Below are 17,616 nucleotides of genomic sequence, written 5' to 3' on the forward strand. Positions count from 1 at the left end.
GAAGCGTTTCCGCTAAATCGCAAGCTTGGCTTGTATATTGTCAACCTCACATTAGTCATTTGTGTAAGTGAGGTTAGGTCTTAGAACAGTAACAATAATACACTCAACTATTAACAACTAAAGATGGCTAGCTACCGAGGTGGAAGTGTTTGTGCCTATCGAGGATGCGACTCTAAATCAAGGAATAGGACGACGTCTCTCTTTAGATTTCCTAAAGATATTGAGGCCCAGTTGTACAATCGTGGTTTAAGCCGAGGTTCACATGAACCAGGTTCAAAAATGAACTCGGCTCAAAAACGTATTTTGTTGTTCATACAATATTTGAGCTAAGTTCTTCGAAACCAAGTTCACGGAATAAAACCATAGGTTGGTATTATTGGCGCATGCGTATTTTCAATTCATGCGTTGAAATTTTCTCATAACCGTTTTTGACACAAAACAGTTGTGTAATTTTTGACTAATACTAATAGCAAATAACAAGTTTTTCATTATTCTGTGGATTGAACGGTGATAAACTATTTGGAAGAATTTCTTATCAGAAATTTTACAATATTGTTAGACTCCTGACTTCCGAGGTAAGCAATCAGTGTCAGATGAAAAATATTTTATATTTTCTTGGGTCATATTCTTACTTATATGAATTTTTATAGTAGACAATGGAAACATCTTCAGAAAGTTAACACCAAAGAGCAACAAACTTCAATTCAAAAGAAGAAGCAGTTTTGCTTAGTATTGTTACAAAATATAAGGGAATTATTGAAAATAAAAAAACAGACAGTAACAATAATAAACAAAAGCGTGAATGTTGGGAAAAAATTGAAGTACAGTTCAACAGTCACAGTGGTGAGGTCTTCAGAGATTGGAACACGTTAAGGAAATAATATGAAAACATTAAAAAAAGGAGTAAAAGAAAAATAGCAGATGCAAAATGTCATGTAATGTCTACTGGAGGAGGCCCACCGAATAAACCAATTGAAGTCAATGATGTTGACATACTTGTAAGGGATATTTTGGGCAGTAGAGTTGAAGGACTGCAATCTGAGTTTGGAGGTGATGCATCTATTTCAGGAACAGGTTAGTTATTACCATCTTTAACAGAGAATTGTGTTTTATTCATTCATTCAAATTTCATTCAAGACTTTCTTACTGAAATAGCAATATGTCGCTAGGATAACTTTGATTTCCTTTGTTTTTAGAATTTATAACAATTGAATGTGAGGATAATGATATCTCTTTTGGAATACCTGAGGTGATACCAAATAATGATTTTACGGAGGAAGAATATGCCATTCAAGGTAAGATACTACACAATTATTTTAATGAAATGAATAAGGTATACTTAATGCCACATTTAGAAATATCGTTTACCAGAAAATTACTTTTTTTCAAGGACAATTGGAGAATACACAACATGAAACAAAGAGAATGGATCAGATGAAAGAAGAAACAAAGGCTAAAATGGACTGGTCCAAATCTACTCCCGACAACTTAAGGACCCCAAAATCTAAGGTTCTTATTTCAGGTAGGTAAACATGTACTTTTTTGAGATGAGCATCAATAGCCGATGTTTCAAGTACGATGTCGATGTTTTTTTGCCATCCAAATGTTCCATGTTGTTGGTATATCTCGATGGTATTGTTTTGAACTACCATCAATGTTTTGTACAATGGTACATATAGAATTTAGTGACGGGATAATTCGAATGGAAAATGATTATTCGATTCTTGCAATAATCAATTTTTGTCGACAACTTTAACATTTTGGTTAGATAATATTTAGTAAAATAAAACCTACTGACCGAAAAATAACGTTTCAATTTTACTTTCAGGCGAGTCTGGGAATAAGCGAAAAAGGAATGAGTATGAAACACTTTGTAGTAAAGTAAGTCACTGGGCAGAAGCCAAATCAAGTTTAGAGCAAATCAAAATTTCTCAGATGGAGAAAGAACACAATTTGAAATTGAAAATAATGAAAGATAAATCAGGAGCTGAAATTGAAATGATGAGAAAGGAGACAGAAGCCAGGATTGACAACTCCAGAAAAGAACTGGAGGTAACCAGATCGTCAGGACCAGATGATGTCCTACTACCCTTCTTTGAGAAAAACATTATTCTGGTATAAAAAACTTGGTGTTCATATCCTGCAGCTCCTTTTGTTCAATTCTTACGTGATATTTTGCAAATACTCGGGAAGAAAAATGACATTATATGATTACCGTTTAGCTGTGACTGAAAATCTATTGCCTGATATACCACGTAGAATAGAATATATGATATTCAAACACGTACCTAGTAAAATTGAAACGGTTGATGCCACAAAGAGAACACCAAGAAAAAGATGTCGTTTTTATTTCCAGAAGAAAATCAGGAACGACACTGTGTGGGAATGTAAGACTTGTCCAGATAAACCCGGTTTGTGTGTTGAGCCATGTTTTAGTCTTTTTCACACTTTTTTGACCAAAAATTGCAAATGTAATATAATATAATTTTGTTTTGAAATGTTTTTTTTACTTGTTGTATTTTTTCTACTTGACCATTTTTACCCACTAACGCCATATGGCGTCATCCGCATATATCCTTGAAACTTTGGTACTGTGCGTAGGACGCCAATAGGCGTCCGAGTCTGATTTTTGTATAAATGAAGAATTACTGCCTTTCCCAAAAAAAAACTATACAGCTCCAAAAACTTTATTTAAAAAAACATGTCCCGCACAGGAGTGGAGTCCTTAATTATTTTACGCAGCAAATGTACTAGAGACCGGAGAGTACGGAGAGACCGGAATGGAGAGCGTATACATTAGGGGAATGCTCTGCAACACCACAAAGGAGGAGATAGTTGACGCTGTGAGGACAGTAGTAGAAGCCTGGGAAAAGAATTGGGGGATAAGTGAAACCAAACCGGCAGGAAATAAAACTGTAACAGCCACTTTGAAACTGCCAAAAATAGATAGCAGAGACAGTAGTACCCCAGGGATTCATAAAGGTAGGACTGGCCCGATGTAAGGTGGAGATGAGACACAGAGTGCCAAACTGTAGGAAATGCTGGAGCTACGAACATAACTCTGAAAATTGCAAGGGAGAGGACAGGACAGGAAACTGTTTCAAATGCGGCAAAGGAGGGCACAATGCAGCAGCTTACACAAATGAAATGTACTACCTAGTGTGTAGAATGGAGGGCCACAAATTGGGCTCCATGGGGTGCCCTACTTTCAAGGTGGCACTGAGAAAAACAAAGCAGAGATACAACCAAGACAAGAGACAGGGAGGGACGGAGAAGAAAGGCTGGAATGGAAACTTCCTGCTGGGTGAGGCAATAAATGCTATGACGGCAGCGGCGGTAGAAATGGCAGAAGAGGCAGCGAAAGCAGCAAGAAAAGAGGAAGAGCGGGATATAGAAGAGAAAGAGGAAGGGAGAGGGGAAGAAGAGGAGGAAACACAAAACAAGTAATGCCAGTTAATATATAAATGTAGGTAGGTCCAAGGCTACACACGACTTAGTTTTAGCAACGGCATTGAGGGAAAACATCGATATTGCACTGGCCAGTGTTCTAGCCAAGAAGTCAGAATGGATTACGAATGCTAAAGGAGTTGCGTCAATCCTGTTTATCAATAAACGTATCAAAATAAGTAATCAAAGGAAGGATACACAAAAAATATGAATATATATATATAGCTGCTACATATCACCGAACATCCCCATCAATAAGTATAAGGAAACTACCGACGCAATAATGCAAGACGTAATTGACCAAGGCAAGAAAGCGATTATAGCAGGAGATTTTAATGCGAAATCATCACTATGGAGAGCACCACATACAGATGACAGTTAACTATCTAACCCCGGGTCCACACTGACGCGAACAATGTTCGCTAACATTGTTAGCTAAAAGTGTTCGCGAACATTCAAATAAAATTGACTTGAAATAACATAGCCTACTAAAGTTTGCATTAAAAATATCATTGTTAGCGAACAAAAATTGATGTTCGCTCAAAGGGCGGTAAACTTCAAAGAAAACAATGTTATTTACGTTTTTTGATTGCAAATCCAGATATAATAGGTTCTTGAATAAGTCCAATTTTAAATCTTTCTTTATAATTTTCGTAATATTTCTTTTACAATGAAATTTATATCAATCTTAGTCTTCTCTACAATATATGTTTGCTCTGGGATCATCATAGAGCAATGTGACTATAATTTCTTTTTAACTTCTGATAAAAAGATATGTCAAGATGACATATGTACAAAAGAATTTTTTGGCCTATTCACCCTTGATAAAGGTTCTCGTATCTGTTTAATACGAAATGATGGATCAAGACTGAGTTTCAGCTTGCAGAGTATTAGCATGCATTACTATTATAAGGATTACTATTATGCTTGTATCCCCGCTATGAAGGTGTCTACGGAATACAAGTGCATTAACTCAGATAATTGTAATGCAGAAATGTGTAAGCCAACAGTGTTGAGCTCAGGACCTGGAACATTACCAAGAAGTACAAACTCAACAGATTTCTTTTACACCGGTTGTATTTATCAAGGATGGTGTACAGGATGGTGCTTCTATGACTTAAATGATAGATGCGGCTGGGGACTGGTGGAGGTTATCCCTCAGACATGTTATAAGATCTTACGAAGAGAAAGGTCCGAGTGGATAGCTGAGATAGTCTATGAAGATTCAGAAGTAAGGAATACAATCTACCTGAGTCAAAGCAATCCTGTTATTACTAAGCCTTTCGCCATGACGATAAATTCGATGATCCTCCAGTCTGAACCTATCCAAAATAGTAGGTACCTTCTTGAAGTCACTCCAATACTCTATAGATATGTTCAAGCATGCGAAAAGAACTTTCCAGTTACAGGGATGATAGGGGATTATCAACAGTCTCTCGATCACATAACAACGACATATCCATGTTATATCGTGAGTAGGACGATCTCACCGGTATCAGATTACCAAGATAACGACTTCCAAGACTTTGAGTCAGCAGAGTCAGCAGAACGTGATACTTTTGTTATTCCCATCGTCTCCTGCTGACACCGCTGTCTACACATTATAAATGGACCCTGCGAGGTCAAATCATAGTCAGTATCTATTTAGAGTTGGTCAGAACTAATTTAGAATTCGAGTAGTATCAACTTAGATTCTGTTCCATTTTTCATTGTAGTTTTGTAACGATATTTTTGTTGTTATTCAAAGAAAGTCTGTAATTGAAAATAAAGTGTTTTTTAAAAAGTCGTATTCAAAAGAGTGAATATAACAATTGGCGCAGTCGTTGTAGGATCTGACAACGTTGCTAGAACAAGGAAACCCTAACTAGTAGCGGCGGATTCTAATCCCTCAACAGATAAAGAACCAACAACCCCTGAGGAGTCATCACTCGAGGAAGCAGCGGAAGGAACACCTGGTGAAGCCCCTGGCTGGACGACTTCGAGAACACGACGAATCGGAATGAAGATTGTAATACTGTAAGTCGATATTGAATTGTCTCGATTTATTTTGCAATCTATTTACCATCACTTCAATTCTTTTCAAAACCAATAATCATACTGATTGATTATTGCAAAAAAGTAAATAAGTACTGTTCGATCATTCAAATTTTGACACCAAAAATTTGTTAAGATAAATCAAAATGCCTCAAAACCAACCAGAACCAGAAGCAATCGAACCATACAAGTTATCAGAAATATTTTCAATAGTGCCTGAATTCGAAGGTGATCAAATATTTTTGAACACTTTCTTAAATGCTTGTGATTGTGCATATCGCATGTCAACAGCAGACCAACGCGATCTATTAGTGATTCACATCAAAAACAAACTCAAAGGTAGAGCAGCACAATTGATAAGTTCAAGGAATCCTGGAACTTATCCCGAAATCAAACATTTATTAAATTTATATTTTGGAGATTCTAGAGATCTAACATCACTGATTCACGATCTCCAGCGTATCAAACAACTTCCAAATGAAACACCTCTAATATTTTTCAATCGCCTTCAAGTCCACAATGCCAAAATGCACGCATGTGTACAAAAATCCGTCCTTTCTGCGGAACAGAAACACGCGCAATCCGCACTAATAGAAACAATGGCATTAAACACGCTTTTAACCGGACTAGAACCGCGAATAGGTCAAGTAATTCGTGCCTCAAATCCGGCAGATCTACTTGAAGCCCATGTTAGAATTAGGAGAGAAATGCAACTATCCTATTTCGAACATCAAAAAAATGAAAGACCAAACCAAACACGTCCTCAACAAACAATCAGACGAAACCCCCAACCAACATCCCAAAGAACCTGTCACACTTGTGGTCAGCTAGGTCACATTTCCACAGAATGTCGAATGAGACAACAAAGACCCCAAAATAATTATCAATATTCCAACCAAAGGTTTGCGAGACCGAACCCTCAACCCAATCAAAATTTTTCGAGTCAAACAAACCCTCAACCCAATCAAAATTTTCCAAGACCAAACTTTCAAACAAATTCTCAGCCAAACAGGTCCCAGACTAATCAAAACCAAACTCGACCTCAATCTCAAAACCAATTCAGACCACCCGTAATTCAAAGAAATCCTAATTACCCTGTCAATTTTAACCAAAACCAAAGAGCTCATTTCATGACATACGAATCTCAAGATTATCATACAGGTGATAATCAAGACTATCATACAGCTGATAGTTATAACCATCAATACAACGATTATTACCCCACCGATAATGACTATGATTACTATACCCCTAGTGATCAAGATTACCAATACAACCAAATTCAAACACCTGAAGATCCTTCAATATACCAGGATTTTCTTTCACTTCCGAATACGAACCACCCACCTATTCAACCCCAAACAACCAACAACCAATCGATCGACCCCATATCAGAAGTCCAATCCCAAATTCAGTCCCTGAATATACAAGACTTCAACCCGAACGCGAACTTCCCGGAACAAATTTTCATGTAAGCCCTTTGCTTTCTATGAATTCGAAGAATCTGTACTACATCAAAGACTCTTCCAATACTTTTAAAATCCTCATCGATACAGGTGCAGGAATATCCATTTTCAAACCCAAAACATGCGAAAAATACCCCCTTAGATTTCCTGAAAACGTCACTATACAAGGTATCACTGACCAGAAAATTGTCGTGAATGAATCCACTCTAATAAATTTCACACAAAACGATCCACACAAAGTCTTTATCTACGACTTAGACATCGACTTTGACGGTTTACTCGGATCTGACTTTCTCGAACATTACAATTGTATAATTGACCTGAAAAATAAACAACTTATAACAAACTTTAAAACGGTCCCTTTGTTCAAAGTTTCAGACATAAATGACCATATACTCACTGAAAAACCGAACCAAATTCAAATAGAACCCCGAATGGAGAAAATATTCAAATTACATTGCAACCTCAAGAACACTGAAGCTATACTGCTAGCTGAAGAAAGAGAAAAAGTAAGAATTCCCAACGCCATAGTCAAAATTGATGAAAACGGTATGTTCTACACTACTATCGTGAATACAAACGCGATCCCAAAACAAATAGATTTTTCTGAAATAAAACTCGAACCCCTTCCAACACATGAAACAATTTTGAATATTAATGAATCGTTTTCCCAATATCAACCCCATATTGATCGTATCCAAGAAATCAAAGCGCAACTAAGAACCGAACATTTGAACGAAGAGGAACATCAATCAATAACTGATTTATGCCTCCAATTCGAAGATATCTTCTATTTAGAAGGAGATAATCTCACTTTTACCAACGAAATTAAACATACCATCGATACTAAGGATGCTAGACCCGTCTTTACGAAATCCTACAGGTACCCACAGGTACACAAGGAGGAAGTAAAAACACAAATATCAAAAATGCTAAATCAAGGCATTATTCAGCCATCAATATCCCCATGGTCATCTCCAGTTTGGGTTGTACCCAAAAAGATGGATGCCTCCGGTAAACAGAAATGGAGAGTTGTCATCGATTACCGAAAACTCAACGAGCTAACGGTTGACGACAAATACCCATTACCCAACATCTCTGACCTCCTAGACCAGCTTGGTAAATGCGAATATTTCACCACGCTTGATCTCGCCTCCGGATTTCATCAAATTGAAATTGAACCCAAAGATATTCCCAAAACGGCTTTCTCCGTAGACAATGGTCACTACGAATTTGTTCGTATGCCATTTGGCTTAAAGAATGCTCCAAGCACGTTCCAGAGAGTTATGGATAATGTTCTTCTAGGTATACAGAACGAAAGATGTCTCGTATACATGGATGACATCATCGTATATTCTCCTACCATCCACGAGCACATAGCAAGGTTGACTGAAGTATTTAAAAGACTTCGAAAAGCGAACCTGAAAATCCAACCGGATAAATGCGAATTCTTGAGAAAAGAAGTCGCCTATCTTGGACATGTCATTACCCAAAACGGAGTCAAACCCAATCCAACGAAAATTGAATGTATCCAAAATTTCCCCGAACCAAAAACCCAAAAAGAAATAAAATCATTTCTAGGTTTAGCTGGATACTATCGACGATTCATTTGTAATTTCGCCAAAATTTCGAAACCATTGACCAAATTACTTCAAAAAGATACCCCCTTCAACTTTGACGCAGAATGCAGACAAGCATTCGAACAACTCAAAAATTCACTCATAACGAGCCCCATTCTCATTTACCCTAATTTTGAGGAACCATTTTTGCTCACCACTGACGCCAGTGCGTTTGCAATTGGTGCCATTTTATCACAAGGTCCCATTGGCAAAGATCTCCCAATAGCATATGCGTCTAGAACACTTTGTAACGCAGAATCGAAGTACTCTACAATAGAAAGAGAACTTCTTGCCATCGTTTGGGCAGTAAAGCATTTTCGCCCATACCTTTTCGGACGAAAATTCCGACTAATTACTGATCATAGACCCCTCACCTGGCTTTTTTCAATAAAAGACCCTGGTAGTAGGCTGGCACGCTGGCGACTCAAACTCGAAGAGTATGATTACCAGATAGAATATAAACCCGGCAAAATCAACAAAAATGCAGATGCACTATCCCGGATCAAAGTCAACTACTTCAAAGAATGCGCGAATTTCCAACACAAAATTTCCATACACGCATCCAATGAAAACGAAACCGAAGTAAAAGCGGACCCCGAAATAAGTGATAACCCTAATGAAAACATCCCTGAAGAGAGAAATAACCCTGAAGGAAACGACACCCCTGAAAACGAAATACCCGTAGAAACCATTCAAGAAGAATTTAATACATTTGTTAATTTATATAAATCAAAATCTCTAATCGATTATTCCAAAATAGAGTTCGACAATTCTCAACTTCTCGACAAACATCATAAAAACATTGTTAGTTTCTTTTGGCAAAACAAACTAGAACCGTTACATTATGAAATCATCGAAGACCTCTTCGAAGAACATCCAGAGTTTTACAATGATAGAATCAACATACTTTCTAGTAAATCAGTAAAAGATCGTAAATACTATATCATACCCCTTCCTTTTGATCCTGAATCTGTCATAGAACACATGTTCTATATTATTTATAAATCCCAAAATGAATTCGATCTAAGAAAAACTTTTTCAATCGAAAACAACCTAGAACTACCCATACTAGAAATATTTTCATTTATTTTTGCCGACAAGGAAATCAAATTGAAAGTCTGTCAAAACTTAACGACAACTCCTGACCCCGATCAAATTCCCATAATCATTGATCAATGTCATTCAGGAAAAACAAATTTACACCGTGGCATTAATGAAACCATCAGAAGAGTAAAACAGAAATACAACTGGCAAGGTCTCATTAAAGACGTCGAAAATTTCGTGAAAAAATGCGAAATTTGTCAAAAAGTCAAAATTTGTCGAAAAAACCTTAGCACACCTCTCGTCATAACTGAAACCCCAAAAACCCCTTTTGAACGTATTAATGTAGACATTTTCGAAATTCCTACAAAATACTACGCTTTGACAATAAGAGACGAACTGACTAAATTCACACAAGCATACGCCATAGAAGACAAATCCTCAAAATCAGTCGTGAATACCCTTCTTCTTTACTTCCAACACTACGGTACACCACTTAGGATACATTGCGACTACGGTCGAGAATTTACAAGTCAACTTATGAAAGACTTATGCTTTTTGTATGACATTAAACTAACATATTCGAGTGTAAATCACCCACAATCGAACGGATCAATCGAAAGATTCCATGCCACATTTGCTGAAATGATTCGTGCCCATAAAGCTGAAAATCCCGACGAACACCCCATGAACGTTTTACCATATGTAGTTATTTGCTACAATAACACGAGAAACAAAACAACAGGTTTCACACCGTACGAATTAATATTCGGACATACAGCTAGTCGATCCCCAGAAACGCTCTATAACCAAAAAGACCTAATTTCAAAATATGTGAGAGATCTCAATAACCGCATGACGTATTTCTATAAATTGGCCAGAGCAAAAACCGAAAGACAAAAAGAAAAGTCCAAAATCAGATTTGATAGGACAGTTTCCGAAAACGTCCCTAAATATAAAGTAGGAGACAAGGTTTATGTGAAAGAGTCACAAATTTCAAATAAACTCGAAAATAAATTTAATGGACCATTCGAAATATTAGAAATTTATCCCAATTCCGCGATGTTAGTGAATTGGAAAACGCGAAAAAAACTAAAGTAAATTTCGACCGCTTGAAACCTTTTCATGAATAATAATCTTTTTCAGGACACTCCTGCTGTCATCAACAGCCAGTGCCCAATACAACTTAGAGTCAATCAATAACTCGATCGGCGTTTTCTTCCATCAAGAAGGAACCCTCAAAATAACGAACGAAAAATGGACCCTTTTGGTCTACAAAGATTTATCATCCATCAAAGACGCTCTATACAATAATGATAAAATCCTAGAAAACCTAATTTATTTTCTTGACAGAGACGAGCCTAGAATACTAGCTTTCAAAGCTCAAATAAAAACACATACCAGTCTTTTAACCCAAATATCAGACTCACTACAAGTAAAGTTTAGAGATATCTTCACGGACACAGAAAAATTCGAAAAAAGAACAAAACGTGGTTTAATAAATGGCGCAGGAACTTTTTGGAAAGCAATAACCGGAAACCTTGACGCATCCGATGGAGAATATTTCACGGATTGTATCAATAAAATAAGCCAAGACGAACATCAAATTGAAAATCTATTAAAAAATCAAATATCTGTAACCACCTCGGTGATCAAAAACTTCAATTCAACAATTCAAAAGCTACAAGTTGATGAAGAGACTTTCAATCAAGATATAAAAGAAATCGAAAAATCATTAATGGAAATATCAGACGATATGGCATTTTACGAAGCTCAGATAAAAACTCTAGAGATATGCGAATCACTCATGGAAAGCTACCTATTCCTTGAAACTTTTATTGGCGATATTATCAATTCAATTACTTTCGCTCGATTGAAAATAATTCATGGTTCAATCATAACATCAAGAGATTTACTTTATTCACTTCAAGAAATATCACAAACATTGAACAAAAATAATTTACCATTATACGTCAGTATTGGAAATATCCCCCAATACCTGGACCTTATTGAATTGCAAGCATATCAAACAGACAATAAAGTAGTATTTGTTTTAAATATTCCCCTAGTAGAGCCTGAAACGTACACACTTTTTCATTTATATCCAATACCAATCTTGGATGCTCGAACAGGACTTCACCATATATTATTAACATTTCAAAAATTTATTGCGCGAGACGACGATTCAATGTTGTACACTTCTTTTCAAAATTTAGATAATTGTAAAGTGATCAAAACCGACTTGAAAATTTGTGCAGAAGTGCTTCCATACCCGATAGACAGCAACGCTATTTGTGAAGCCCAGCTCCTCAAACAAACTCTGCAATTGCCTGAAAATTGTAAATCAACAGTGATCTACGCAAAAGACTACAGCGTTCAAGTGATTTCTCAGAATCTGTGGCTGATATCAATATCCGATCCTCTACCAGTCACCATAAACTGTATTGGCAGAGAAGTAATCACAAAAATCATCGAAACCAATACCCTCCTGAAACTTCAGCCTGAATGCAACGCCTTCATTGGAAACACGAGAGTTCATTCCAAATATTTCGTTGAAAAATACCAGAACGTAACTTACAACAAACATGCAGTCCAGATACCATATCGATGCTGTGACCACCTCCCGGAAAAATCAAAACTCCCGGAGCTGAAACCCCTGAAATTAAATAAAATAAATGTCGACGATCTCAACATTGCCGAACACAAGTTGAACCAATACTCAGATGAATTGGACAAACTCATCAACGAACCGTTCGTGAACAAACATATTTCTTGGTTCACGTATTTTACAATTGCTCTCATCATCGCACTAGTGATTTTGTATATTTTCTGCAAGTGCCGTCGCAAGAAGTCAATTGCGATCGGAATCACCTCTTCAAGCAACGACAACCCACCGAGACCACCAAGAACGAGAATAGTACCCAGAACCCTGGCAAGATTCGTTCCTAGAAGAAGACCCAGCGTCCGTCTAGAAGACCCTATTGAAGAAGATGTCGAGCTAACCACGAGTTTGAATGAAAAAACTTTTTCTTAATAAAAGTTGCTGCAAAGCACCAACTTTTCTTTGATAAGGGGAGTTGTTATATCGTGAGTAGGACGATCTCACCGGTATCAGATTACCAAGATAACGACTTCCAAGACTTTGAGTCAGCAGAGTCAGCAGAACGTGATACTTTTGTTATTCCCATCGTCTCCTGCTGACACCGCTGTCTACACATTATAAATGGACCCTGCGAGGTCAAATCATTGTCAGTATCTATTTAGAGTTGGTCAGAACTAATTTAGAATTCGAGTAGATTCTGTTCCATTTTTCATTGTAGTTTTGTAACGATATTTTTGTTGTTATTCAAAGAAAGTCTGTAATTGAAAATAAAGTGTTTTTAAAAAGTCGTATTCAAAAGAGTGAATATAACATCAATAAACGTATCAAAATAAGTAATCAAAGGAAGGATAGACACAAAAAATATGAATATATATATATAGCTGCTACATATCACCGAACATCCCCATCAATAAGTATAAGGAAACTACCGACGCAATAATGCAAGACGTAATTGACCAAGGCAAGAAAGCGATTATAGCCGGAGATTTTAATGCGAAATCATCACTATGGAGAGCACCACATACAGATGACAGTTAACTATCTAACCCCGGGTCCACACTGACGCGAACAATGTTCGCTAACATTGTTAGCTAAAAGTGTTCGCGAACATTCAAATAAAATTGACTTGAAATAACATAGCCTACTAAAGTTTGCATTAAAAATATCATTGTTAGCGAACAAAAATTGATGTTCGCTCAAAGGGCGGTAAACTTCAAAGAAAACAATGTTATTTACGTTTTTTGATTGCAAATCCAGATATAATAGGTTCTTGAATAAGTCCAATTTTAAATCTTTCTTTATAATTTTCGTAATATTTCTTTTACAATGAAATTTATATCAATCTTAGTCTTCTCTACAATATATGTTTGCTCTGGGATCATCATAGAGCAATGTGACTATAATTTCTTTTTAACTTCTGATAAAAAGATATGTCAAGATGACATATGTACAAAAGAATTTTTTGGCCTATTCACCCTTGATAAAGGTTCTCGTATCTGTTTAATACGAAATGATGGATCAAGACTGAGTTTCAGCTTGCAGAGTATTAGCATGCATTACTATTATAAGGATTACTATTATGCTTGTATCCCCGCTATGAAGGTGTCTACGGAATACAAGTGCATTAACTCAGATAATTGTAATGCAGAAATGTGTAAGCCAACAGTGTTGAGCTCAGGACCTGGAACATTACCAAGAAGTACAAACTCAACAGATTTCTTTTACACCGGTTGTATTTATCAAGGATGGTGTACAGGATGGTGCTTCTATGACTTAAATGATAGATGCGGCTGGGGACTGGTGGAGGTTATCCCTCAGACATGTTATAAGATCTTACGAAGAGAAAGGTCCGAGTGGATAGCTGAGATAGTCTATGAAGATTCAGAAGTAAGGAATACAATCTACCTGAGTCAAAGCAATCCTGTTATTACTAAGCCTTTCGCCATGACGATAAATTCGATGATCCTCCAGTCTGAACCTATCCAAAATAGTAGGTACCTTCTTGAAGTCACTCCAATACTCTATAGATATGTTCAAGCATGCGAAAAGAACTTTCCAGTTACAGGGATGATAGGGGATTATCAACAGTCTTTCGATCACATAACAACGACATATCCATTAAACAATATACAGTGCAGAGGTGCATCTTGCGAAATCGCTTGTACTATACCAACTTCTCCTATAAGCAGATATTTGAATAGCTCTAGCCTTAATACGAAATTAGAAGATATCCCTTACGTCATCTCTCGTCCAGACTTAAAGAGTTTAGAGGTCCGACGTGAGGTAGAAGCCCACTTAACGTTAACAGCGGTGACTGGTGATGTAAAAAACCTTAAAGTTGTGAGTCCAAATTGCAAGATCTCTTCTATTTATACGATGGGATGTACGGGATGTTTTGAATCTTCTATTGTCGGTCTTCTCGCATCGGATATGAAGAATCCGGGGATCGTTACAGTCGAATCAAATTAAATTGTTTTTCTGACTTCCGTAGTGCATTGAATTGTTGTGAGCTCAATATTTTCAATTCAGTTACGTTATAAGGCTTTTTCAAAACTTCGACAATTCCGGGGTGATCAGTCCTAGTTTCATCGTTTACACTCGGGTTATCCAGCAATCTCTTTGTTCGTGAACGTGTTATAACATTCACAGAGGCATCAATTTTTCTGGACATTTCTTTCAAGTTGTCAGATGGTATTTCTACTCGAGAAAGAGCGTCTGCAACGTTTGAATTGCCCTTAACGTACTGTACTACATAGTCATATTCATCTAAAACAAGTCGAAATTTCGTCAGTCTACTAGACGGTTGATTTGAGCCGTACAAAAATATAAGAGGCCTATGATCGGTCTGTATTACAAATTTTCTTCCATACAAATATGGTCTGTAATGTTTCACTGACCAAACTATAGCTAAAAGCTCTAGTTCAATAATGCTATAATTTCTTTCTGCTTTATTTAATGTTCTACTGGCATATGCAATTGGTTTATTGTCTCCGTTACAGAGTACTCCTGAAATTGCTATTTTTGAGGCATCAGTTTTCAGTATGAAAGTGTTTTCAGCTGAAAACTCTGGATATTGTAAAACTGGAGGTGATGTTAATCTTGATTTCAAATTTTCAAATGCTTCTTGACATTCATCAGTCCAGATAAATTTTTCACCTTTTCTAGAAAGTTTGTTCAGAGGTGATGTTATATTAACAGGGAAATACTTCACTCATGATTAAGTTACAACATAAAAAAAGTAACATATCAGTGATTCAACTGAGTGAATAAGTCGCTGTTATCTATCAGTATTTATGAAATGTTTTTATTTTATTTACGAGAGACAGCATTTGTAGGGCATTTAAGGGCTTTTAAGTTAGTTTAATTAGTTTTGTAAGAGTTCTTGTGTGGCATTCATGATTCATATGTAAATTAGACTTTGCAACAACGTAAAAAGTTACATAAAATAAAAAAATCTGGAATAAATGATATTTTTTAGTTACTTTTGTAATACTTCTTGTGGGGCATTCATAATTCATATGTAAATTAGACTTTAACAACGTGAAAAGTAATACAATATAAAAAAATAATGGCAAGACCCCAACATATGAAAAAATCTTATGTAATTTATCAATGATTCAACTGAGTATGTAAGCTACTGTCATTAGTATTGAAGAAATGTTTTAGCCATATTGTATTTATGAAAGACAGCATTTGTAGGGCATTTAACCTTCTGTTAGTCGCGTTCGGTTTGTGAGACCGACCATACACTTTATTCAGCGTTATTCTGGAAATCAAAGTGGGGGCCACCTTCCACTCCGTGTATCTTCTCAAGCGGAAGCGACAAAACGGCAGTGCTAACGTGAGTGTTACAAAAGTACGTTGTGCCAAAAATATTTCGTCCTACGGTGTGAGAGACCGACGCGGCTAATCACGTTTTATTTTTGATTATCGTGCAATTTTTATTGTGAGGTAAGTTTTTCTTTTTATATGTAATACATGTAAATCAATAACAATATTTATTTTAGCTATGTGGTTTTACGAAAGAGAACAGACTCGACTGCAGGAAATGCTAGAACTTGTCAATGACGAAGAGGGACGTATGGCGTATGACGAACATTCAGATACAGATCAGTCTGATGACGAGGAGGTGGATCATGTTGAAGAGCAACACGATAATAGTGACTCTGAGCAAGATATTTCTGACGATGAAGAAATGATAGAAGAAATTCATAGCATAGCACGAGAAACCGCTTAGAACCACTGGCAATATGGGAGTATTTCTTCAATGACAAAATAATCAATATTATAGTGGAATGTACCAACGAATACATCGAATATGTTTCTGATAATTTTGCTCGAAGAAGAGATGCAACCCCAACGAATCAAATTGAAATTCGTGCATTTTTTTGAGTTATCTACGTGGCTGGTATTTATCATGCAAACCGTCTATATACCGAAGAATTATGGAGGGGTGATGGATCTAGTGTAGAGATTTTTCGCCTCACGATGAGTTCACAAAGATTTAGATTCCTAATTCGTTGTTTAAGATTTCACAGCAGAGAGACTCGAGTGATACGAAAGGAAATAGATAAATTGGCTCCCATACGCAATGTTTTTGACCGTTTTGTTGCTAATTGTCAGAACTGCCTCCACCACTCAGAATCTGTAACAGTGAACGAGATGCTTGCAGGATTTCGAGAAAAGTGCAGTTTTCGCCAATACATCCCTTCGAAGCCGAATAAAGACGGGTTGAAAATCCTAGTATTGTGTGATGCCAAAATGTTCTACACGAGCAATATAGAAATTTACGTCGGAACACGTCGGAAGGTCCGTACAGAGTTTCGAATAGTCCTTTCGATGTAGTTTTACGACTCTGTCAACACTTTTTTGGTTCTAATCGCAATGTTACGATGGACAATTGGTTCACCTCTGTACCTCTTGTGAAAAAGCTACTTGACCACAAACTCACAGTTATTGGAACTATCCGGAAAAACAAGAGAGAATAACCAATAGAAAATTGTGCTGTTACTTTCTAGTATGCATGATAGAGTTGAAATAGATGCAGGAACAGATGCAAACAAATCAGTCATGATCATAGACTACAATAAAACTGAAGGAGGTGTAGATACAGTGGATAAACTAACTGCAAGCTACAACTGTTCCAGAAACTCGAGCGGTGGTACTGAAGTAAAACAAGAATTAGACCTATTTAAATAATCATTTTCCGGTTCAAAGTCACGTTTTTGACATAATATATTATGCAAACATACAGCTGGTAAAATAATATCTTGTGCTGTGTCTGGCTGAACTTCTATGTATCGAATAAAAATTCTCCAGCGAGCAGCTAAAATCCCAAAACTGTTTTCTACTACTCTTCGTGCCCTTGGCAGACGGTAGTTAAAAATTTTTTGGCTTCATCTCCGCC

General features: G+C 36.7%; 2 protein-coding genes across 2 annotated transcripts; both read left to right on the plus strand.

Moving 5' to 3' along the window:
• The first annotated feature begins 519 nt into the window (after positions 1 to 519).
• LOC141486824 (uncharacterized) lies at positions 520 to 3,634 on the plus strand. Its single transcript, XM_074185394.1, has 4 exons — positions 520 to 1,074; positions 1,197 to 1,295; positions 1,391 to 1,522; positions 1,829 to 3,634. Exons 1-4 carry the CDS (start codon positions 939 to 941, stop codon positions 2,119 to 2,121), a joined length of 660 nt encoding a protein of 219 aa, XP_074041495.1. The 5' UTR covers positions 520 to 938; the 3' UTR covers positions 2,122 to 3,634.
• A 16-nt stretch (positions 3,635 to 3,650) lies between these two features.
• On the plus strand, positions 3,651 to 12,927 carry LOC141486823 (uncharacterized). Its single transcript, XM_074185393.1, has 2 exons — positions 3,651 to 5,463; positions 10,754 to 12,927. Exons 1-2 carry the CDS (start codon positions 5,447 to 5,449, stop codon positions 12,639 to 12,641), a joined length of 1,905 nt encoding a protein of 634 aa, XP_074041494.1. The 5' UTR covers positions 3,651 to 5,446; the 3' UTR covers positions 12,642 to 12,927.
• The last annotated feature ends 4,689 nt before the right edge of the window (positions 12,928 to 17,616 follow it).

This window comes from Leptinotarsa decemlineata, unplaced genomic scaffold (genome assembly GCF_025532065.1).
Source record: "Leptinotarsa decemlineata unplaced genomic scaffold, Ldec_3_MD MMD2_tig00026374_RagTag_RagTag, whole genome shotgun sequence".
NCBI lineage: Eukaryota > Metazoa > Arthropoda > Insecta > Coleoptera > Chrysomelidae > Leptinotarsa > Leptinotarsa decemlineata.